We start from the raw sequence: 26,129 nt of genomic DNA, 5'->3' as shown, positions 1-26,129 counted from the left end.
GAGCAATAAATTTCTACTGGACATCCAATCCATAATTTGCCTCTTATTAAGGCTCACGGGGAGCACTTAAGCTTCTCCCAGCATGCATTCGGTAAGAAGCGAGTTATGCCATGGACAGATCTCCAATCCATCATAGAATGAAGCATTGATTGAAAAAAAAATTAAATGAGCCTTAAAAACGATAACGAATCACCTTCAATATGTAAGGTTGTACTGACATCACTTGATGTGTTTCCCTAATCTTCACACTAACAAAGCCTTTGTCAAGATCATAAAAATTAATTAATAAAACAACATAGATATTATCAGTTATCAAGTTGTTCAACAATGAATATGACTTTATACATGTATAGTTTTCTTCAGGGTGTATAAAGTCATATTCATTGGTAAAACAACTTGATAACGATTTTATCATGGTAAAACAACTTGATAACGATTTTATCATATACCTATAAATGACAAATGTTGTATGGTTTTCTGAAGGGTGTAAAAAGCCATATTTATTGGTAAAACAACTTGATAACGACTTTATTGTTGTGTGTTAGGGGGTTTGGCTGGACATTTTGGTGTTGTTTTATTTTCTTTGCTCTCCAGGTGGTATGCAAACTGGTTTTTTGTCTGTGGAGAAGGTGCTGGCAGAAAAGTCCTTCACCCTCATCAGCATTATTGGCTGCACTTGTGGAGGATGTTCACGTGCAGGCCTAATGACTTGCAGCACCTGTGGATGATGCTCACGTGCAAACTTAAAGACTTTCAGCTGAAGCAGATAATGAGATGGCATTCTGCATTTAAGCCATGAGTGATTCGAGCAGAATTGCCGGGAACTCGACCTTGTGACGTTCGTTTGTGAGACGCTGAGGACCGCGCCTGGGTTTGACACATTGTGCCTGTGAAGGAGGACGGGTGAGGGACACATGCTGTCAGCACACATCAGAGGTGATGATTGTCTGAATAAGTGTTAACAGTAATTTGGTATTTTGTTACGCAGTATATTTGAACATTGATGAGAATTGTGCAGCTCGCTTCTCACTGCCGTAGCATACGGAATGATGATCCTCCACCTGTTGTGAGAAGCTGCTCATTTACATAAAGCTTAAATTCAGACCTGAATGTGTTGCTGATAGTGTGTGCCTTTGAAGGATATTTGTTGTAGCTGTTGACTTACCTCACCTTTTCCATCCTTCACAGAGTCAGTTTGTCGTATCCACCTGGGGGGTGTTCGGCGGTGAGTCTGGGTCCAGAAGCGTCGGGCTTCGATCCATTTGGGCGCTAGAGAGCGCGCCGTCCTTCACCTCGCCAGACAACCGCACATTTATGTTGTACACAAATTATTGCACAAAAGGGAAATAAATGTGTTTTGTTGTAGGAACCGCTTTCTGGTTATGTTAGCGCTGGGTTCAGTCAGACGCTGGTCCGCTCCTCAACTCGCGTCTGCACATAACATTTATCATATACAGTGGTCCCTCGTTTACCGCGGAAGTTACATTCTAAAAATAACCCACGATAGGCAAGATCCGCAAAGTAGTCAGTGTTATTTTTTACAATTATTATAGATGTTTTAAGGCTGTAAAACCCCTCACTACACACTTTATACACTTTTCTCAAACAGGCATTAACATTTTCTCACTTTTCTCTCCTGTGTAAATGCTCAAAGTTCAAACCTTAGTAGAAAAAAATAGAACGTTTTCCTATAAATAATTATGATGGCTTTTAGAACTAACAAATTTAATTTTAACGATCAACCTACGAGGTTGGACACGTAAGAAATTATTAATAGTGACTCACCAGTATTTCACAGTTCCTCTGACCGCGCCTCTTCATCGTGGCGCCGCTCCGCTGTCCGGATTGGCTGATTACTCGGGTGGTATGAAAAATATTACTCGTCCACGAAAAGGGTGTATTGCTATTTATTCTTTAGTGTTTTATCCAGTCATATTGGCGTATCATTTATACGTACGAGGTCTGTTAGAAAAGTATCCGACCTTATTATTTTTTTCAAAAACCATATGGATTTGAATCATGTGTGATTACATCAGACATGCTTGAACCCTCGTGGGCATGCGAGAGTTTTTTCACGCCTGTCGGTTACGTCATTCGCCTGTGGGCAGTCTTTGAGTGAGGAGTCGCCCACCCTCTCGTCGATTTTTCATTGTTTAGGAATGGCTCAGAGACTGCTGCTTTGTTTGATAAAAAATTTTTCAAAAACTGTAAGGCACAACTGAGTGGACACCATTCGATAAATTCAGCTGGTTTTCGGTAAAAATTTTAACGGCTGATGAGAGATTTTGGTCTGGTAGTGTCGCCGTAAGGACGGCCCACGGCGCCTGACGGCGATCTGCGCTTCGAGGCGGCAGCATCTCGCCGTTTCAAGTTGAAAACTTCCACATTTCAGGCTCTGTTGACCCAGGAAGTCGTCAGAGAACAGAGAACTTTCAGAAGAAGTCGGCATGAGGAGTTTATTCGGACATTCCATGGTTAACGGACATTTTCTAATGAAAGAACGTGCGGGCAGAGTTGCATGTCGGGCCGGACCCGACTGCGGGGGGTCGCGACAGGAAAAACACCTCCGTTGGAAACCTTAACGGACAAGTTGGAACATGCCCAAGCTGTTAAACAATTTCTCAGTTACTCACTTATTGAAAGCCATCAAATCCACCTGAATTTTACAAATGGTTTTCAACACGGAGGTGTTTTTCCTGTCGCGGTGCACACAAATTCGCCGAGTTGTCACGGAAACGACTCGGCAAATTTGCTCACACGTCTTTCATTACAAAATGTCCTTAAACAGTGGAATGTCCGCATAAAGTCCTCATGCCGGCCTGTTCTGAATCTTCTCTGTTCTCTCACGACGTCCTGGGTGAATTAAGCCTTAAATTAGGATGTTTTCAGCTCGAAACAGGCCGACGACGGCGCCTGGAAGCGCTGCGTGACGTCCCGCTCCGTGGGAAGTCCTTACAGCGACAGAAACACCCCATAATCTCTCATCAGCCGTTAAACTTTTCACCGAAAACCAGCTTAATTTCTCGAATAGTGTCCACTCGGATATTCCTCACAGGTCCAGAAAAAATTTTGATAAAGCAACGCGTGCCGTCTTGAGCAGTGTGTGAAACAAAGGAATACAGCCGAGAGGGCTGGACCACATCTCACTCAAGTCCTGCCCACAGGGAAATGACGTCATGATTGGTGTAATCGCACGTCATTCAAATCCATATAGTTAAAAAAAAAAAAAAGTGTCGGTTTCTTATCTAATACACCTCGTATATGATAAAAGTTTATAACTTCTTTTTTTTTTCCAAAAAGATGAGGATATCTACATGGTCTGGTGAGAGGGTAAAAATACTAGCTTTCCTGATAAAACACTTTGAGGGTAAAGTTGAGTCCCCCCTGGCAGGCACACCACTTGGCAAAAGTTGGAAAACCCTTCTTTTTTTGTGCACAGTGGACGTTTAAGCCACCTCTGCTCCACCCACATTCAGGTCAGTGGGCTCAGGATGCCATGGGTAAAATGGAAAAATGTGTCGCAAACACTTCTCAACTCTTGATATTTCAGTATAATATTTTCCGTGCTTTGACTCTGACATCCTTTGAGCGTGCACCAGACTGCCTTAAGCAGGGTGCAAAGTGGCAGCATATGCCTACAGTCTGTGGGTGGCAGAGGCTGTCTGCTTTTAAGGGAACATACATCTCCTCTTCGCATTGATAATAAATGTGTTTCATACTTGTATGTAAATATTGCAATTAATCCGCATGCTCTGTGAATGCTGAACATTAGCGTGTGGTTCATATGGATCCCAGATTAACTATGGTCTGATGTGGCAGTACTTTCTGCTGTTTACAACCAATAAAGGTTTGTCTTTGCTTTCTGAGTAGCTTTTGTACATTTTTCTTTTTTATTTTAATCTGTTCGTTAGTGCATTGTTGTGATTAATTTATTGTGTATATTGTTTATTTTGTGGTTTTATGTTTTTATTGACTTGTAAAGCAGGGCAGATTGCCAAGTGCTTAGTGTGTTTGTTTCCAGAGTGGAAGGTTTCCCATTCAAGACTGCTCCTTGTAATGTAGAGTTGTGTCAGGAAGGGCTTCCAGTGTTAAAAAAAAAAAAAAAACTGTGCAAAATCAACATGCAGATCCATCTCAGATCCACTGTGGTGACCTCGAGTGAAAAAAGGGAGGAGCCAAAGAGACTTACACTCAACAAAAATATAAATGCAACACTTTTGGTTTTGCTCCCATTTTGTATGAGATGAACTCAAAGATCTAAAACTTTTTCCACATACACAATATCACCATTTCCCTCAAATATTGTTCACAAACCAGTCTAAATCTGTGATAGTGAGCACTTCTCCTTTGCTGAGATAATCCATCCCACCTCACAGGTGTGCCATATCAAGATGCTGAGTAGACACCATGATTAGTGCACAGGTGTGCCTTAGACTGTCCACAATAAAAGGCCACTCTGAAAGGTGCAGTTTTATCACACAGCACAATGCCACAGATGTCGCAAGATTTGAGGGAGCATGCAATTGGCATGCTGACAGCAGGAATGTCAACCAGAGCTGTTGCTCGTGTATTGAATGTTCATTTCTCTACCATAAGCCGTCTCCAAAGGCGTTTCAGAGAATTTGGCAGTACATCCAACCAGCCTCACAACCGCAGACCACGTGTAACCACACCAGCCCAGGACCTCCGCATCCAGCATGTTCACCTCCAAGATCGTCTAAGACCAGCCACTCGGACAGCTGCTGAAACAATTGGTGCAGAATTTCTGCACAAACTGTCAGAAACCATCTCATGGAAGCTCATCTGCATGCTCGTCGTCCTCATCGGGGTCTCGACCTGACTCCAGTTCGTCGTTGTAACCGAATTGAGTGGGCAAATGGTCACATTCGCTACCGTTTGGCACGTTGGAGAGGTGTTCTCTTCACGGATGAATCCCGGTTCACACTGTCCAGGGCAGATGGCAGACAGCGTGTGTGGCGTCGTGTGGGTGAGCGGTTTTTTGATGTCAATGTTGTGGATCGAGTGGCCCATGGTGGCGGTGGGGTTATGGTATGGGCAGGCGTCTGTTATGGACGAAGAACACAGGTGCATTTTATTGATGGCATTTTGAATGCACAGAGATACCGTGACGAGATCCTGAGGCCCATTGTTGTGCCATCCAAGAACATCACCTCATGTTGCAACAGGATAATACACGGCCCCATGTTGCAAGGATCTGTACACAATTCTTGGAAGCTGAAAATGTCCCAGTTCTTGCATGGCTGGCATACTCACCGGACATGTCACCCATTGAGCATGTTTGGGATGCTCTGGACCGGCGTATACGACAGCGTGTACCAGTTCCTGCCAATATCCAGCAACTTCGCACAGCCATTGAAGAGGAGTGGACCAACATTCCACAGGCCACAATTGACAACCTGATCAACTCTATGCAAAGATGTGTTGCACTGCATGAGGCAAATGGTGGTCACACCAGATACTGACTGGTATCCCCCCCAATAAAACAAAACTGCACCTTTCAGAGTGGCCTTTTATTGTGGACAGTCTAAGGCACACCTGTGCACTAATCATGGTGTCTAATCAGCATCTTGGTATGGCACACCTGTGAGGTGGGATGGATTATCTCTACAAAGGAGAAGTGCTCACTATCACAGATTTAGACTGGTTTGTGAACAATATTTGAGGGAAATGGTGATATTGTGTATGTAGAAAAAGTTTTAGATCTTTGCGTTCATCTCATACAAAATGGGAGCAAAACCAAAAGTGTTGCGTTTATAGTTTTGTTGAGTATAATATTGGCTGCTATATTGTAAAGGGAAAGCTGTCAGGCATTTGTTTGTGACTTGCTGTTTTCAGCATCTGTATTCACATTTAACACTTTTCTACTGGTTTCTACGTGTTTCTACTGGTGGTCGACATTTGGAGCTATACTGTACTCATCTGTACTACCAGGATGCCATCACACATCCTGATCCCATTATAGACACATAAAACTATTTTCTTGTTTTTATGGGCCACTACCTGGGCCATACCCTGAATCAAACATCTCAAGTCAAATGTGTAAAATCTTGTTAGCACTTTCACGAATATGCATCTTGGAAGGTCACAGCTTGAAACCTTGTCCATACCTTGGAAACCCTTAGATGGTCTATGAGGAAGCAGGATGTCTTGTCATTGTGCCATAGACTTACCTTAGGGCCCCTTCACACAGTGCGAATTTGGTTGAATTACGGCAAAACAGCGCAAACAGTTCGAATTACCACCTACCATCTACCATCCTCTACGGCTGAGTAGGCTGGGGTCTCCATCCTTTAAGGAGCCGCTCAGTCTGAGTTCATCAGGATTACTTAGTATACTGTTTGCATGGGGGAGGTTGGTTTATCTATTGCTATAAAGTTAAACATGATTGGGTGGGTCTTGAAGTGGTTTTTGAGGTTGTTCTTGAAGTTGTTTATGCTACTGCTATTGATGTTGGATGCGGGTAGAGAATTGAACCAGACTGCTATTCTATTCGAGAAAGTATGCCTGTGGCGCTCTGTTCTGCAGCGGTTTTGGATTAGTTTCTTATTGTGTCCTCTTTTGGCAATATCCGGGGAGGCCAGTTGGAGGCTAGGTGGGGTTACAGGGCAGTCTTCAGTGAGGAATTTATACACTGTGATCAGATCACCTCTCAGCCGATGGTACACGAGGGTGGGTAGCTTTAGCCTTTTCAGTCGTTCTTCGTATGACAGGTTTTTTTAGGGATGGGACTCATTTTGTGGCCCTCCATTGTACTTTTTCCAACTCTTCAGTGAGGCCCCACATGTAGGGAGACCATACTACTACTGTGTATTCGAGGTGAGGGCAAATCATGGTCTTGTATAAGGCGATGAACATCCTCTCGTCCACATAGTCGAAGGACCTCCAGAGAATTAGCAAACAACGAAAACATTGCGCCGACAGGCAGGCGTGTACGATTCTGCTGTGACGGTTTCGTGCACAAACACAGTGCAAGCAACTGTAGCATGTGTAACCACATCGCGCCACTGCTGTGGAATAAATAAAATATAAAAACCAGCTGATACCTGTGGAACCACATCACGCCGCTGCTGTGGAATAAATAAAATATAAAAATCAGCTGGTACCTGTGAACCACATCGTGCCGCTGCCGTGGAAAACAAACAAAAATACATGCCACCCATAGGATTCGAACCTGCACTTTAGCACTTAGACAAATTTCACAGCCAGCTCAACAGTGATCATCTGCTGATTGTTTTTGTGATGATAGTACGAATGGACACGCATTTTCTAAGTGCCACACGAGCGGTGTTAGATGTTCGTGTGTGTCAGGTGGAATTTGGCCGACACCTGCCGTGAGAGGGTTCGATGGGCTTGCACAGCGCACACTCGGACTTTCAGCCGCTGGTGTGCGCAAATAGTTGTAGCAACAGGTGTACAAGGCATTCGAGACAGCTACAAATTTACACATTTTGCATATGATTCCTGCTTCATGTGCACTTCATGCGCACTTCGACCAAATTCGCACTATGTGTGAAGGGGCCCTTAACCATGGTGGGATTTTCCAGATGTTCAAAACTTCTTTTTTTCCGTTGTGAACATCAACATACTTTGATAAATCCATGTATTACCGTGGAGCCTGTAACATTGTCATACATACTATGACAACATTGGGAGGTTTCCAGAAGTGCCAGGTTTGTGTTAAAATTATATCAAGACCACACTATTATTGTTATTGCACATCTGGTTATACAACTACTGTATGTTACATCATCAAATTGCATGTTAGATCACATTTGTGTGCAAATGTGATTTTCACATGCCTGTTTCTTGTGGTTATAGACCGAACATCTTATTGGAATGGATCAAATGGTGAGGACATGGTAGGACAATGGTGAATGACAAATGGTGTAAATTATTTTCTTTGCTGTTCAACTCATCAATTCAACAGAAAGTACGAGAACATGCATGCTGAACGCTGCATAAATTTGTGATATTCTACTCCTGTTTAGTGATTCCATGTCAACTCTATATTACAAGATTAAAGTTGTGTTGAAAACGGATCAAATTCTGATGGTGGTTGTTTTGGCTGGGGGTATGTCTCCTGTTTTAATATCAGCTGGGGTTTCCTCTGCGAATAACACCACACCACTGCAGGTTAATGTGATTATTACATAACTTTCGGTCAGTTGCACTTTAGTGTGCTGTGTCATTACTTTGTTTTCCCTCTCTGCATCCCATATAATGGATGTGGAAAATGGTATTCAAACTTGAAAACTGAAAGATTGCGGATGTGCCTCATCTTTTCAAATCAGTCCCGTTTTGTGACACTGAAAATAACCAATTCCAGATCCAAAGATTTTCATCAATTTCCAGTTTAAAACTCATTTTAGGGTTTCCTTTGGGCTGCTCGCTGCCTTGTTGTGCCGACTAAATTATGGCTCCTTTCCATTGCAAGCGGGGGAAAGTTTATGAATTTGCCTTCTTGTCCATTTTAATATCCATGAGGAGTTGGCCTCGTTTCAGTGAGCCCTGTCCCCTTGACTTTCTTGTCATGTTGAGAATCCCAAGGTCTCTGAACCATGTGACTCAGAAACATGAATGGAACCTCCCAGCTGTATATCTGCACTTCGTCGTTCTTTTTCGGTTTCATCGGCAGCGAGTTGGTGCCATTTAGCAGAGTGCACTGGGTGGCATACAAAGCAATAAAGAGGTACTGTGGAGCAGAAGAACCTGAATGGCGGGTGGAGATTCCGTTCAGCTGTGCCATGTGTGTGAATCTGCTGCATGTGGAAACAGGGCCAGTTATTCAGCACACTCAAATAATTGCTGCACCTCTTTAGCTCCTTTAAATTTTGTCTTTCTGCTACACTTTATATTCTTGTCTGAAGTGAAAATGCTCTCAGTGAAGAAGTTTTTAAATCTCAGAAAAATCCTGAGAAGGCTTTTAAACTAACAGTGTTTCTTTGTTTGATATTATTTCTGAGTCAATAAAGACATTTTTCATTAGATTTTTTTCCTCCCAAGGGTAATAGTTAACAGTGACAGCAAATGAACAGTGACACATTGCATACTGTAGCTATTTACTGTAATCAGTAAGTGGGTAAATATTTCCTAAAAAGCATAATTGAATTGAATAAGCTTTATTGTCATTGTATAAAAACACAATGAAATGTCGTTCGGCAACACCCCTGTGCAGCAGCTCCCTCACAGATAAATTACAATATACAATAGACTTATACATATAACACATATATGTATACATATATATACATATAAAATATATAGTCTGTTAAAACTCAGTATAAATAAGATAATGAATATTAAATACATATTTTAAAGAATAAAACAGTGGAGGGAATATCCGGTGCAATAATAAAAACAGTGCAGTGTAATCCCCAGTGCGATACAAGTAGTCAATATTCTTCTAAAAGTCTTTTCACAGCCATTGGGAAAAAGCTGTCCTTCAGTCTGTTTGTGCGGGCTCGGATAACCCGGAGCCTGCCAGACGGGAGGATGGAGAAGAGGGAGTGTCCCGGATAGTAGGGATCATTCGTGATCTTTGTGGCCCGTCCAAGAAGGCGTTTTGAGTAAATCTCAGCCAGGGATGGGAGCGGGCAACCGATGATCCGCTGAGCTGTTTTAATCACTCGCTGAAGCTGTTTCTTCTATGTGAGTACGCTCTCGATGGTGCAGCTGTAGAAATTCTTCAACAGAGGCAGAGGCAGCTTGTTCTTTTTCAATGTTCTTAGGAAAAATAGGCGTTGCTGGACCTTTTAAACCATATGATTGGTATTGGCTGTCCAGCCAACTTCCTCAGAGATGTGTAGTCCTAGGAACTTGAATTCTTGGACACATTCCACCCGTTCCCCTTTGATCATCAGAGCATGGTGAGGTGTAGCCCGCGCCTTCCGAAAGTCAATTATTATTTCTTTCGTTTTCTTGGTATTCAGGTCGAGATGGTTTTCACTGCACCATGTCACCAGTGAATCCACTTCCTCTCTGTAGGGCGTTTCATTGTTGTCACTGATCAGTCCCACGACTGTCGTGTCATCAGCAAATGTGATGACAGAGTTGGTGGCGCTGTGAATAGCAACGCAGTCATGGGTGTATAGTGTGTACAAGATGGGGCTTAGTACACACCCTTGTGGCACGCCAGTGTTGATGACAGTGGAAGCGGATGTGGAGTTGCCTATTCTCACATACTGCCGTCTGTTTGTCAGAAAGTCCTTAATCCATAGGCATAGCGGGGTTCCAAGCTTCAATGCCTGCAGTTTGTTGACAAGCCTACTAGGGCTGATGGAATTGAACGCTGAGCTGAAATCAACAAACAGCATTCGGACATAAGTGTTTGGATTTTCCAAGTGGCTGAGAGCAGAATGAAGCACAATGGAAACTGCGTCATCTGTGCACCTATTGGACTTGTATGCAAACTGGTGCTTGTCGAGGCCGGGTGGAATCTTGTCCTTGATGTAGTTGAGCACCAGCTTTTCCATACACTTCATTATCACTGGTGTCAGAGCCACCGGCCGGTAGTCATTCAGTCCCGAAATGGCAGAGCATTTGGGCACAGGAATGATCCTGGCAGTTTTCAGGCAGGCGGGGACTGTGGTCTGCTGCAGTGATTGATTAAAAATCTTTGTAAACACATCAGCTAGTTGGTAAGCACACAACTTCAGCAGCCTCCCTGGCACGTTGTCGGGCCCAGGTGCCTTGCTGATATCGATCTTCCTCAGTACCTGCAGTACCTGGTGCTGCTGGATAACAAGGGGCTGACTGTAAGGTGATGTTGATGGCAGCAACAACGTGTCTTCAGCCTGTCCTCTTCCTTCCTCAAAGCGGGAGAAAAAGGCATTGAGCTGGTCCAGGAAAGCCACATCTGCGTCAAGGGGAGTGATGTGGCATTTTTTATAATCCGTGATGTTTTGGATACCCTTCCACATGGAGCGTGCGTTGCCCTCTATGAAGTTGGCCTCTATGCGCTTCCTGTAGTTTGCCTTGGCAGCCTTAATACCTCGGGTCAGGTGTGCTCTGGCCTGTCTGTATGAGTCTCTGTTCCCTGACCTCAGTGCCATGTTTTACTAAACCAGGGTTTTTGGTTGGGGAAGACCTTCACCACCTTTTTAGTTGTTGCATTGTCCATAGAAAAAGAAATGTATGACAGGACTGAGTCAGTAAAATGCTCAATGTCTGTGTCCTCAAAAATGTCCCACTCTGTGTCCTCAAAGCAGTTTGGTCTCTTCAGTCCAACACTGAATTGTTTTATTCAGCGGTTTAGACCTACAGATGAGTGGTTTGTAGGCTGGTGTCAGTATCAAAGAAAGGTGATCAGAGTGGCCCAGGTAGGGGGAGGGACGGGCTTTGTATGCCTCTGGAGAGCTAGTGTAAACCTGGTCTAATGTTTTGCTTTTCCTCGTCCTGATATCCACATTTTTGTAGAACCTGGGGAGCACAGTCTTTAAATTTGTGTGGTTAAAATCCCCAGCCACAATAAAAAAGCTATCTGGGTGTTTATTCTGCTGTCTGGTTATGCTGTCATACAGCTTGGACATCGCAATTTTAGCATTTGCACGCGGGTGTACATACACAGCAGCTACAAACACTCGGCCAATTTCTCTCGGCAAGTAATAGGGTCTGCATTTTAATAATAAAAATTCTAGGTCGGGGCAGCAGTGCTTCTCAATGACCGTAGTGTCCGTGCACCACTTGTTATGAACGTAGACACACACGCCCCCTCCCCCGGTCTTACCGGAGTTTGTTGTGCGGTCCGCCCGGTAGATTGTGCGACCTGCTAACTCCACAGCCTGGTCGGGAATATTTCCATGAAGCCACGTCTCTGTCATCACCAAGAGGCAGCTATCCATCGCGTTGTTGGTGTCGCGTAGTTTAATCTCGTCCATTTTATTAACCAACGAGCGAACGTTTGCTAAAAAGATGCAAGGAACAGCCGGTTTGTGTGGGTTGGCAGCTAGCCGAGCCCGGCTGCCGGCACACTTGCCTCGTTTCTGGCGTCTTCCACACCGTCTTCGCTGCCTCCGCTCTGTCCGTAGACTCTTCTGCTTCCTTCGGCTTTGGCTTGTGCACTCCTGCTGCACGGTCCGCTCTCGGTCCATCTTCTCAATCCGTCCTTGCCGATGTATTTCATCTGGGAACAAACTGAATCCTTCCGGCGTCCAGCCGGTCCAATATTGTTCCAGTTCAATAATTTTGGTTCGAGTAATAGTATTTCTCTGTGGATTTCTGCTGTCAAAGGAAGAGCGCCGGGCCGCTGCGTCTACACGTGCCGCCATTTCTTACAGATCTGTTGGAAAAAAATATTTAATAATAAGTAATGTTCCCACATCCATTGCAACAACTTCACTTAAGGCCGTAAGATGCCGTAAGACATGACATCTCTACCTTCATCTACAGCAGCGATCTGCTGACTGTGACAGCTACAGTAATAGACTGTTAACATGATGGAGCCCCTGACGTCCCTCTGATGATAATAACCTCGCAAAAAACCTGATATAGTTCACAGCACGACTGAACAATTGAATTGTCATTTGTGTCTGTCATCCGGTTGTTCTGGCTGAGTGATAATAAGGGACACCATCATCACCACCTGTCCGTTTTACATTGTGACAGTAAATTATCAACAAAATCACTCATTTTCTCCTCCTCACTTCACCATAATATTGCAAACAGAATGTATTTCTAAAGATGGCTACAATGATTTTTGAAGAAATATTTACATCAGGAAAGAAATTGAGCAGTTTTATTAATTATTAATTTTTTTCTGAATTAAATGTTATTTGTATTTCTTTTTATCATTAGGGAAAACAAACTTATGGAAATATAATCCTCGATGCATATGAAAACCAAATAAAAACAGAAATGATTAATTTATACATTGTGTATGATCATGAGTTACTTAATTTAATAGGGTAGTTACAACTACTTTTAAAACAGTAGTTACAAGTCAACTTAACTTTGCTATGTTGGAACATATCAAACAACTTTAAATGGTCCAAGACAGTGTTTTTAAACTGTGGTTTTCAAACTTGGGGGGCACCAGAGTTCTTCAGGGGGGTGCAAAAAATAACTGTAAACACTGTTAACCAACAAAAAAAAGAAGGGAGAAAAAAAGGAAAAAGAAAACATTGTTAGCTAACAGGCCAGGAGCAAAATGGGTACATTTTTAGTGTGTAAATCTACCAATGAGAAGACAGAGTTTGGGGCAACCAAAAAAAGAAGAAAGTAGAGGAAAATCTTTGTTTGCTCCTCGACACAGCGCATCCCCACATCAGTCGCCTGTGTGCATCCAAGACCCAGACTCATTGCTTGCACTAAACAAGAGGTGAGACAAGATGAGAGACTAAATATGTATAAAAGTCTAATTAATATTATTTATGTTAAAATGCATTAGTTATGTCAAAGACGTTTAAAAACACAGAGATGTTTAAATGTTTTTTTTAAAAAACTGTTTAAAATATGACAAAAGGTAAAAATAGAATAGAATTTTAAAATGTTTGAAAGGGGTGTAAAGTTCCTTAAAAACACATCAATATATTTAAAATGTATTTAACGTGTAAAAGAATAAACACACGAAGATGTTGAAATTGTGTGTGTGTCGGTGGGGGGGCTCACTTTCCCACACTTTGAAAACCCCTGGTCCAAGAAAATTACATCAGTATGTTACATTTACCCCATACAGCAGTGATTTTCAACCTTTTTTGAGCCGCGGCACCCTTTTTATATTTACAAAATCCTGCGGCACACCACTGTCATGTGTCACGCACCACTAACTCGACTGTCTCTACACGGTGCGTTAGCACATTAGCAACACGTGCGGTACAGATATGACGTAACATAGTATACTATAGTCATGGAGCTGTATATAAGAACTAGAGAGCGCAGTCCCATTGCTGCACATTAAACGAAAACGTCCCTTCATGAACAGCGACATGACGTCTCCTAACCGGGCAAAATATTGACGAAGTTCCCGGATGTTAATGCATTTTCAATGGAGATTCGCGACTGAACACACTCAGAAAAATGCTCGCAAAATACGTGTTAAAATGCCATTTTGTCCTGGATATCGAGCCAGTAAAATTAAATTACATTAAATTATGTCAGGAAAGTATTAAACTTACTCTGACACACACACATTCCCAAATATTAGTGTTGAAAGTTACACGGATCTGCGCTGTTAAGCTGCGCTGCTCAGCTGAGCTGCTGCTGTTCAACGCAGCGCGGCTCCTAAAACCATCACAATACATTTATATATATTATATTTTTACACAATTATCCTTTATTGACCGAGTTTCATTCATGAAGTCAGCGGTGTTTGTGTGCACATTTCTGTGTGTGTTACAGCACAGCGCGGGTCATTAATCTCATTATTTTAAGGTGCAAAAAAAAAAAAAAACTCCCCAGTCTTGTCGAACAAGTTTTAGTCACTAACGACAAGAATTTTAACTAGGCATTGGTCTAGCAGTGGAAAATATCAACTAGACATAAGTGAAATTAATGATCTGTGTCATCGGGCGACACAGGTACGGCAGGAGACATACAGCTGTTTATCATCCAAATATCACGGACAAAGTGACAACAATAACCAAAACCACTTACTTATGGAAGGAAATATTGTCTCCCTTGTTCTTCTGTTTGTGACTTTGCCAACATGCACAGCTTTCCAGCAAATTCCACCTGTCTCTTGACGAGACTAAGTGAACTTCTACGCACACAAATCACTAACTTGCCCAGAATTAAAATGGCGATCACGCCTCCTTGTCGGCACACGGCTCAGCGCTACTGCGCGCCTTGCTGCCATCTACTGGAATAAAAGAGCATTACACCATCTGCCACACTATTACAGCACATACACCCGATAATATTTGATAATTGCCCACGGCACCCCTGACAATTGATCACGGCACCCTAGGGTGCCGCGGCACCCCGGTTGAGAATCACTGCCATACAGGACAGGGGTGGTGAACAAGTGGTTAGTGTGCTTGGTTTCAGTGTGGAACGTTCCTGCTATACATTTCTCCAGGTAATGTGGAGTTGGTTCTGGAAGGGCATCTCGTGTAAAACTTGTGCCAAATCAACATGCAGATCCACCTAGGATCTGCTGTGGCGACCCAAAGTGAAAACAAGGAAGGAGCTGAAGGGACTTTCTTACATTGGGCCTCATGTATCAATGTTGCGCACTTGTGGCGTAAACTTGAAATACACCGAAGTCGCCGTGACATGTATCAAGCAGTGCGCACCTGCCCATTTCTGGCGTACGCCTGACGTGATCTTGATAAATGCGGCGGGTGGAAATGATCGTAATTATAATAAACACGCCCATAAATATTCAGACTCTGCTTCAGACACACCCTCATTTTATGACATAGAAGCCGGAAAGACGGCAATGAAAAACAACTCCACCAATCACGATGCGTGACAATAGAGCGTCAAAAGCGGCCGTCGTATCAATTGTTTTGTAGTATATAATCAATAAAGTGTTACAGTGGTCCCTCATTAATCGCTGGATTAATTCTAAAAAATAGCCCGAAATACGCGAAACTGCGACGTTAGTCAGCGTTATTTTTTACAATTATTATAGACATTTCAAAGCTGTAAAACCCCTCACTACACAGTTTATACACTTTCTCAATCAGGCATGAACATTTTCTCACTTTTCTCTCATGTGTAAACACTCTCAAAGTTCAAACCTTAGTAGGAAAATAATACCAAACTGTTTTCAGGCCCAAACATTTGTTTGAGAAATAAAAATAGAACGTTTTCCTATAAATAATTATGATGGCATTTAGAACTAACGAATTAATCTTAATGATCAACGAACGAGGTCGGACACATAAGAAATTATTAATAGTGACTCACCAGTATTTCACAGAAAAAGACCATCCAGATTGTTACCAGCGCAAAGTTCAAAAGCCAGCATCTGTGATGGTATGGGGGTGTGTTAGTGCCCATGGCATGGGCAACTTCCACATCTGTGATGGCACCATCAATGCTGAAAGGTACATCCAGGTTTTGGAGCAACACATTCTGCCATCCAAGCAACGTCTTTTTCAGGGACGTCCCTGCTTATTTCAGCAAGACAATGCCAAGCCACATTCTGCACATGTTACAACAGCGTGGCTTCATAGTAAGAGTTTGTGTACTCGACTGGCCTGTCTGCAGTCCAGACCTGTCGCCCATTGAAAATATGTGGCACATTATGAAGCGCAAAATACAACAACGGAGACCCCGAACTGTTGAACAACTGAAGTCGTACATCAAGCAAGAATGGAAAAGAATTCAACCTACAAAGCTTCAACAATTAGTGTCCTCAGTTCCCAAACACTTATTGAGAAGGAAAGGTGATGTAACACAGTGGTAAACATACCACTGTCCCAGCGTTTTTGAAACGTGTTGCAGGCATCCATTTAAAAATGAACAAATATCAGTTTGAACATTAAATATCGTGTCTTTGTGGTGTATTCAATTAAATATAGGTTGAAGAGGATTTGCAAATCATTGTATTCTGATTTTTTTTTTTTTTTTTTACATTTTACACAACGTCCCAACTTCATTGGAATTGGGGTTGTACAAGGATAGTGTGACAGTGGTGAGATATGCAGTAAGGATGATAGATTTAGTCAAGGTGGAGGTGGGATTACACTAAGGATCAGGTCTGAGTCCCTTCTTGTTCACAGTGATAATGGACAGGTTGACAGATGAGATCAGACAGGACTCTCCATGGACTATAATGCAGATGACATTGTGATCTGCAGTGAAAGTAGAGAGCAGGTTGAGTCTAACCTGGAAAGGTGGACAAATGCTCTGGAGAGCAGGGGAAAGTCAAGAGGAGAGTATGGTACATGTTTCTGAATATGAGGGAGACCAGTAGAATAGCAGTCGAAGTGGTGAAAGTAGATTAGTTTAAATACTTGGGGTCAGCTGTCCAAAGTAATGGAGAGTGTGGTAGAGAGGTGAAGAAGAGAGTGCAGGCAGGGTGGAGGAAGGTGGCAGGAGTCATTTGTGACTGAAGAATATCTGCAAGAGTGAAGGGGAAAGTTTACAAGACAGTAGTGAGACCAGCTATGTTGTATGGCTTAGAGATGGTGACACTAACAAAAAGACTGAAGGCAGAGCTGGAGGTGGCAGAGCTGAAGATGGTGCAATTCTCTTTGGGAGTGACAAGAATGGGCAGGGTTAGGAATGAACATATCAGAGGGACAGCTCAGGTGGGACAGTTTGGAGACAAAGCCGACAATCACCTTTGTATTTCCTGTTTTTCTTGTTGTTTAATGGTGACAGATTATACTGTATTTCTTGTCTTTCTTCTGCTTGATTATGTTTTTTCTCTCTGTTTAAGGTGCAGCTCCATCCAGAGATGGGTGTGGTCATTGTGCTGGAGACCCTCCTGTCCTGTGCACCAACAGCTTTTCCTGTATATTTGTTTTATGAATTGTTCTGTAATTTATGTCTGTAGCATGGCCCAAGCAGAGGGTCACCCCTTTGAGTCTGGTCTGCTTGAGGTTTCTTCCTCAGAGGGAGTTCTTCCTTACCACTTTTGCTGTGGGGGTTAGTAAGGTTAGACCTTACTTGTGTGAAGTGCCTTGAGGCAACTCTGTTGTGATTTGGCGCTATATAAATGAAAATAAATTGAAACTGAAATTTAAATTGAAAATCAAAGAGGCGAGATTGAGATGGTTTTGACATGTGCAGAGGAGGGACCCAGTGTATATCGGGAGAAGGATGCTGAGGATGGAGCCACCAGGCAGGAGGAGAAGAGGGATGCCAAAGAGGAGGTTTATAGATGTGGTGATGAAAGACATGCCGGTGGTTGGTGTGACAGAGAACAGCGTGAGATGGAAACGATTAATCTGCTGTGGTGAAAGAAAAAGATTGGCTGACTAACAACAATTTAATTGTAGCATCCATCATATATCACCTTGTCTTACGTATCTGCCCTACTGAAGTATAACCTGCCCTAAAATCTGATTAATGTGGTTTGCAGTGAGTTTCAAAACAGTGTTTGATATTAAATGTTTGTTCTTCTGAGTAGCACCTGCACTGGTTAGATTAGCATTCATCTGGTTCCAAACTAGCCTGTTATATTATTGAGAATAAATCATGTTCTGCTAACAATCAGTGATGTCAGGCTGCTACCCAGTTTGTGATTTAAATTTCGCCATTAAATGTCATTTAAATTTTTGGCCATTGCAGTTGTAACATTACATAGTTTCATAATAATAACCATTTTGGAAACAAAATCAAGCTTCTATCCTGTCCCATTTCTGCAGAATATTGACAATCCATAATGTGACTGCAGCTGAAACAAAATACTGAAGGCACTGAAGGAATGTTGTTGAAAATGAGAAGAAATGCATTTAGGCTGGAAACACACATTTACTATATCTCAGCTTTAAATAGATGAGTGTTTGTTGAGTGTACATGTGAGAGTTGGACATCAGGTCAGATAAACAAAACTCTATTAACCTGCTTTCACACCAAGTCACCTGCCCCTGATTAATGAGACTGCTTTGGGAGCTTGATACAACACTGAAAATATCCTCCCCCTCCCCCAGGTTTTCACAGCGCTTTAATTCTTCTACATTTTGTGGAAAAAAATAATTTTTTTTCTTCAAAATTCTACACACAATGCTCATAATGGCAATGTGAAAAAAAGTTTTTTCTTTTTTCTAGATTTTTGCAAATTTCTTAAAATAAATAAATAAACAAGGAACTCACACGTGCATAATTATTCACAGCCTTTGCCATGAAGCTTAAAATTGAGCTCAGGTGCATCCCATTTGTGCTGATCATCCTTGAGATGTTTCTGCAGCTTAATTGGAGTCCACCTGTGATAAATTCAGTTGACTGGACATGATTTGTAAAGGCACACACCTGTCTACATATAAGGTCCCACATTTGACAGAGCATGTCAGAGCACAAACCAAGCATCAGGATTGCTCAGAGGCACAAATCTGGGGAAGGGTATAGAAACATTTCTGCTGCTTTGAAGGTCCCTGTGAGCACAGTGGCCTCCATCATCCATAAATGGACGAAGTTCAGATACACCAGGACTCTTCTAGAGCAGACCGCCTGTGTAAACTGAGCAATTGGGGAGAAGGGCCTTGGTCAGGGAGGTGACCAAGAACCAGATGGTCACTTTGTCAGAGCTCCAGCATTCCTCTGTGGAGAGAGGAGAACTTTCCAGAAGAACAACCATCTCTGCAGCAATCCACCAATCAGACCTGTATGGTAAAGTGGCCTGAGGGAGGCCACTCCTTAGTAAAAGGCACATGGCTTGGAGTTTGCCAGAAGGCAACTGAAGGACTCTCAGACCATGAGAAACAAAATTCTCTGGTCTGATGAGACAAAGATGGAACTCTTTGGCGTGAATGCCAGGCGTCATGTTTGGAGGAAACCAGGTACCATCCCTACAGTGAAGCATGGTGGTGGTAGCATCATGCTGTGGGGATGTTTTTCAGTGGCAGGAAGTGGGAGACAAGTCAGGATTGAGGGAAAGATGAATGCAGCAATGTACAGAGACATCCTGGATGAAAACCTGCTCCAGAGCGCTCTTGACCTCAGACTTCGGCAACGGTTCATCTTTCAGCAGGACGTTGACCTTAACCACACAGCCACAATATCAAAGGAGTGGCTTCAGGACAACTCTGTGAATGTCCTTGAGGGGCCCAGCCAGAGCCCAGACCTGAATCTGATTGAACATCTCTGGAGAGATCTGAAAATGGCTGTGCACCGACGCTCCCCATCCAGCCTGCTGGAGGTTGAGAGGTTCTGCAAAGAGGAATGTCCAAAACTGCCCAAAGATAGGTGTGCTATGGTTGTGGCATCATATTCAAGAAGACTTGAGGCTGTAATTGCTGCCAAAGGTGCATCAAGAGTATTGAGCAAAGGTTGTGAATACTGTGAGTACATGTGATATCTTTTTTTTTTTTTTTTTAATTTGCAAAAATAAAAAAAAATAAAAAGTCATGTCATTATGAGGTGTTGTGAGTAGAATTTTGAGGGATAAAATGAATCCACTCCATTTTAGAATAAGGCTGTAACATACCAAAATGTGGAAAAAGTGAAGTGCTGTGAATACTCTCCGGATGCACTGTATATATTTTTTACACTTACACATTCTTTGTTGACTGACCAAGCACACCATCACAGTCCATAATTTGCTTCAAAGAAGGCAGTCATGCCTGCCAAGCACTGCGCTCTCTGAATCTCTTTTAGCACTAGATTGACAGCATTATGATGTGGATGCTTCTGAATATCTGCGTCGAGACAAACAGAATTTTTCGTATGTGCTGTTGAGAATTACTGAGTATTACTATTGTTTCCAAAAAGTGGACTTTATTGGATTTTTGCTCAGACTATGTGCTTGTATTTAGTGTCTCTGTCTGCACAGTGTGTGCGAGCTTGCATAGCACATTAGAGGACTGAGAGAAAGATGTCATTTGTCTGCATGCTGATGAATTGAGGTGCCGGTTGTTCAGTGGTGTTGTTAGCTTCCATTTGCCCTCCAGAATCAGCATTATTGTAAACAGTTGGTGCACCTTTTCTGTGGTTAATGGAGCTTGGTAAGAACTGAGGAAATAGAACATCTCATTCTGCATCATGGCTAAGTTCAAGTGTAGGTCACTGATAATAGTGAACACTGCCAAAGTCATTGAATTATTCAGAATCATAATAGAAGGCTACAAACACATATTTCTTATACGTTTGCAGGCATCATCGATTACCCAGTAATTCTGCATGACACTCAAAAAATATTTCATGCTCCTTCACCCCACAGTTATGCCTGTATTGGAACAACCCATACAATGAAGGTCACATGTTGTTTGTTCTGCACAGTATTGTTATATTCAAATAAAAGAGGAAGAACCATTGTTATGCTGGTTAGTGAAATGCCACAGCACCGGTTGTGTCAACACTTCATGTCAATGTGTCCAGAATTTGGAGGTTAATATGAGACAGGCAGCACAAATGACCCTGTTCTACCAAGCCAAGTGTAACTGCACCACAACCTATCCACCTCCAGTACTGATGACATCACTAGGGTCCTACCCCCCTGACAAACCAGAGCCACTGACTCTTGCCAAACCTTTTTAGATAATATTAAAAATAGTATTCCCACCATTTCAAACTAATTCAAAGCAGACTGTGACAGACCTAGCTGACATTTTGAATTTTTGAAGCCTTGAAACATATGAAATTTAGAAAGTCCTCTGGAATTGATGGCCTGCCCTGTGAATTTTACCTCTGTTTTTGGATTCTTATTGAAACACCACTAACGGAAATGTATTCTGTATTAATAAAGGTGAGATGACAACTACTTTGAAACAGGGGCTAATTAGCTCGATACTAAAACCTAATAAAGACCCCTTATCAATTGAAAATTGGAGACTAATTACCCTTTTGAATATATACTGCAAATTACTCGCACTTGTATATGCCAAAAGATTAAAAAGACACCTTGAGGAAATTATAAATGAATCTCAATCTGGCTTTATGTCCAACTGATACATTAGTAACAGCTGATTTTTTATTTACTTGATTATTCAGAGTTTGTGGAGTCACAGGCAGTTGTGTAAGCATTCGATGTGGAACACCCGTTTATTTATGAATCCTTAAATTTGTCTGGATTTGGGGAAAATTTTATTTCAGTTGTGAGAATGTTTTAGAGGGACAGGGTTAGGGTTAGGGTTAGGGTTAATCAATGATCTATCCCAACAGTTTGCAGAGATTTTCAGTCCATCGATCAGAACGTCAAGGTTGTCCAATTTCTCCCTTCTTATTTTTAATTGTTGTAGAATTGCTTTCTTTAAAACTCATGAATTCTCCCAAAATATACAGCTTATCTATCTTTCAAAGGGAAATCCGTATCAATCAACTAGCTGATGATACAATTTTGTTTTTAAAAAACAAACACCAAATTGAATCTAGTTTACAAATAATCAATGAGTTTTTCAAAGCTTCAGGTTTACATCTCAATATTATAAAATGTGAAATCCTACGTTTGTCTGAATTAGATGAAAATAGCATTTGTAACATCCCTGTGGGGAAAAAAAAACTGTTAAATACTTGTATATTGAAGTAACTAAAGATATAATTTCCATACAACAACTCAACTTTATACCTGGCATGAAGAAGACAAAAAATATTCAGAACATTAGATTCTGTCTCTCACAGGTGAAGTGCAGCTACGATAGCTACGATCAAAATTACAGACCTCTCCATTCTTTGTAGGCAGAAAACTTGCAAAACCGACAGTGGATCAAATACTTATTTGCCTCACCGTATATCACAAATGCATAGCTTTCAACATTTTTAGATATCAGGGCTGTGAAAACTCTGCGGATCCATGGAATTCTGCGGATTTTGTCATGGGGAAGAGGAGGGAGTCAGTGTTGTGCTATGCTGATGATCTATAATCGTGATCATCCTGAGTTTGGAAAATGGCTATCGCAAAGCATTCCTTTTTTATGATATGATACAAGTTTTATAAAATCATGGACACGAATCTGTATAACAGATATAGATCCGTGTCTGTGGATTCTGGGATTCCGCGGAATAAAATGCCTCTCTCAAAGCGTGGCTGTTAAGACACTTGTTGTAAAGCGGGACTTTAAGTGTGATAAGAATTTTACTCTCTCTGGAAAATAAACATTGTGCTTTTCAAACAGTTTTTCACAAAACAATATGTGACTTTTTATTAATGTAGACTTTCTTTCATTAGAAAAAAGACTGTGGCTTTTGATGGATTTACAGAATTTCACACAAGAATATACAACTTTTTTACTATAAGGTATGTTCTTTTACCATGATTGTCAGAATATTCTACAAGCTTAAGCTGTGGTTTATGATAAGCTTTAACAGTCTTTTTAGTTTTCATCAATTTCATGTAGTTTAATTGTTCTGAATGAATGCATAATTTGGTTTACAATTAAAAGGAGAGTCATTCCAGGTCCTACTTCCATGTCATATTCTGTTATTTCAACATTATCATTATCATTCAAATAAACGGTTGAATCTAGGATCATTTAAATATGCACTTCTTTTGAGATTTTTTCTTCCAGGAGATGCTGAAAATGTATAATTAGATACAAAATTAATTTGATTTCTGTGGGCCACAGACCCCCGGCTCCTAGGGAGCTGCGCTCCCCGACCCCCTGCAAATTTTCCTCGGATTTCACAATTTTCATTTCACAGCCCTGACATATTGAAAATAAATATAATTACTGTAATGATGATTCTGAAAATTTAATACACTTATTCTGTCATTGCATCCACTCTGTCTATTACATTTTGAACTAAATTAGGAAAATTTATGTTGTGTAAAATCAGACACCCTATTGTTTTTTTTGTTTGTTTTTTTTGTAAATCTGTTATTACATATTTTGTTCATCAAGAGAGAAGCATTGAATACACTGTCAACCTTTTAATGTGTTTGGTAAATTCCATATTCATCAATGTAGCGTATTGAGTAGGCCCCCCAATTTACACAGACCTCTGGCTGAATTTAAACAATATATAAGCAGTATTAAGCTTATAGACTCTCCCAAATGTCATAAAGCTGCCAATCTCTATAAGGAACTTCTTCAAGAGAGTTATTGTTAAGGGCCCCTTCACACAAAGTTTGGTCAGATATGGTGAAACAGCACAAAACAGTTCAAATTAGTGCACCACGAAACATCGTGCCGACGTGCAGGCATGCGCGATCCCGGTACGAGAGTTCGTACACGCTACAGTGTCTTTCGAGCAGGAACAGTATGAGGTGCACCACATTGCGCCGCTTATGTGGAATAAATAAAAAATAAAAACCAGCCGGTACCTGTGGGACCACATCACACCGTCCGCTTATGTAGAATAAATAAAAAATAAAGGCCAGCCGGTACCTGTGGGACCATATCTCGCCGCTTATGTGGAATAAATAAAAAATAAAAACCAGCTGGTACTTGTGGACCACATCGCACCGATTATGTGGAATAAAGAAAAAAAAAAAACAGAAAAAAAAACATACCTCCTGTGGGACTGGAACCCGCGCCTTCCAAAAGCTCTGATTGCCAGTCAGAAACTTTACCACTGAGCTATGGAGCTGTCCTTTGAAAGCTGCGGAAACCTGCCTCATATCATGAAGGATATGGAAGTATTACAAAAAAAAATTTAAATCACACACCATATAAAAACACCACATTTATCAAGCGAGCAATGCAAATATGATCTGTGTGTTCCTCTGTAGATGACCCATGGTCACTGACATACAGTAATGAAATGACATGAATGAGAAGCAGTGTGCTCTGATCATGTCCACATCTACCGGTTCGGTGCATCCAGTCACCCCACGTGCATGTTCTGCCTGACAAGCATGTCTTGTGGATAGCACGCCGCAGCACAGACACCACATCATGTTGAACAGAGCTCACATGAGTGACGTGATGGTCAGATCACCCACCGCGTGTTCTCATCCGACGGTCCATTTCATCCTGGCAGGCTGTCAATGTTCGCTCCATGTGCACGTTTGTTCGCTGCAGCTTGTCGCCAGACATACTATATGTATTTATTTATGTCCACGTAAGTACAGCAATCAGACAGACGCGCCTCACAGTGGACAGTTAGTCCATGTCTGTCCAAACACAGTAGGTGTTGTCCAGCTGGAATGTCCAGAATGACAGATCCCCACAAATGCTTCTGTCAGAAGGCACACCTCCTGTCAGTGGAGCGCACACACCCACGTGTCAGTGTGTGTGTTTGCAAAGTCTCGTGGGGAACCTCGACAAATTTCACTGCAAATACGGCAGTGATTGTCTGCAGTCTGTTGTTGTGCCAAGAGTGCGACTGGCCACACATTTTCTAAGTGCCATACGAGTGGTGTTAGATGTTCATGCGTGTCACCTGGAATTTGGCCGACACCTGCTGCAGGAGGGTTTGAAGGACTCGCACAGCGCACACTCTGTCTTTCAGCTGCTGGTGTGTGCAGATAGTTGTAGCAACAGGTGTACAAGGCGATAGAGGCAGGGACGATTCTACACATTTTGCATACAATTCCTGCTTCATGCACACATCAACCAAACTTCACACTATGTTTGAAGGGGCCCTAAAGAATCCCTTTACTTTTGTTATTGTACAATTTATTAAATTTTTTTCTCTGTCTCTTTCCATTTTTAATGTTAATACTGTGAATATTATTGTGGCCTTGTCTTTTGTTTGTTTGTTTGTTAATGTATTTGTTGAGATAAAGTTTTGAAAAATAGAGCCAATGCTGAAGCTGGTTTGTAAAGGCAACAAGCATTTTTTTTTTTAATCCAGAAGGGCATTTAAGTGTGAAGTTTTCACAAGATGTAGCATTGAAATAAATGTTGTCTTAGATATTTAAGAATGTCATGGTCATGGAAACACAGGGTGTTGTGTTGTAGGCATTGCACAGTATGTATTTTGCAGAGAAATAAAGGTTTGAATATGTTATGTAATGCGCCATTTTATTTTTCCCTATCCAGATGTGTCCTGGCTCAACTGGTGTCTGATGGGGTCCTGCCTCCTCAGCCTGCTCCTCATCCTCTTCTTCAGGGAATCCTATGATCGCCTCTACCTGGATGTCTTTGTGTCTGTGTGACCTCATCGACAGTAGTAACAAAAAAAACAAAACAGAAATATTTCTTATACAAGGAAGAGAGGCATGAAGAGGCCAGCACTGTTTTAAGATGTAATAATTTATGATGTTAATGTGTATATTGGGAACAGTTGTGATGGATTGATGATGATTCCACAAAGAGACTGTTTGCCAGCATTTCATTTTTATATGTGATCTACTTGATGCCACGTTACTGCCAACTTTTTATGTGTCAGTCCCTTGATTCTGACAGCGTTTTAGGGCCACATTGAGGTTTTTTTTTAAGACTTTGAGTATAAAGTCATAATATTACAAGAATAAAGCCGGAAATTTTATGAGAAAAAATTGTAATATTATGAGAATAAAGTCATAATATTATGAGAATAAACTTGTAATATTACGAGAATAAAGACGTCATTTTATGAGAGAAAAACTTGTAATTTTATTATTAAAAAACATGTAATATTATGAGAATGAAGTCATAATATTACGAGCATAAAGTCATAATATTACAAGAATAAAC

At 41.6% G+C, this 26,129-nt stretch overlaps 1 protein-coding gene across 1 annotated transcript in view; it reads left to right on the top strand.

The window, feature by feature from the left end:
• slc49a4 (solute carrier family 49 member 4) overlaps positions 1 to 25,614 on the top strand; it is a 202,518-nt gene extending 176,904 nt beyond the window's left edge. Inside the window, exon 9 of the mRNA XM_034185770.1 lies at positions 25,494 to 25,614. Coding sequence (XP_034041661.1) covers positions 25,494 to 25,609 — 116 coding nt within the window. The 3' untranslated portion in view covers positions 25,610 to 25,614. The remainder of the gene's footprint in view (positions 1 to 25,493) is intronic.
• Positions 25,615 to 26,129: the final 515 nt, after the last annotated feature.

This window comes from Thalassophryne amazonica, chromosome 14 (genome assembly GCF_902500255.1).
Source record: "Thalassophryne amazonica chromosome 14, fThaAma1.1, whole genome shotgun sequence".
Classification (NCBI taxonomy): Eukaryota; Metazoa; Chordata; class Actinopteri; order Batrachoidiformes; family Batrachoididae; genus Thalassophryne; species Thalassophryne amazonica.
This window is presented reverse-complemented; position numbering and strand designations above follow the sequence as displayed.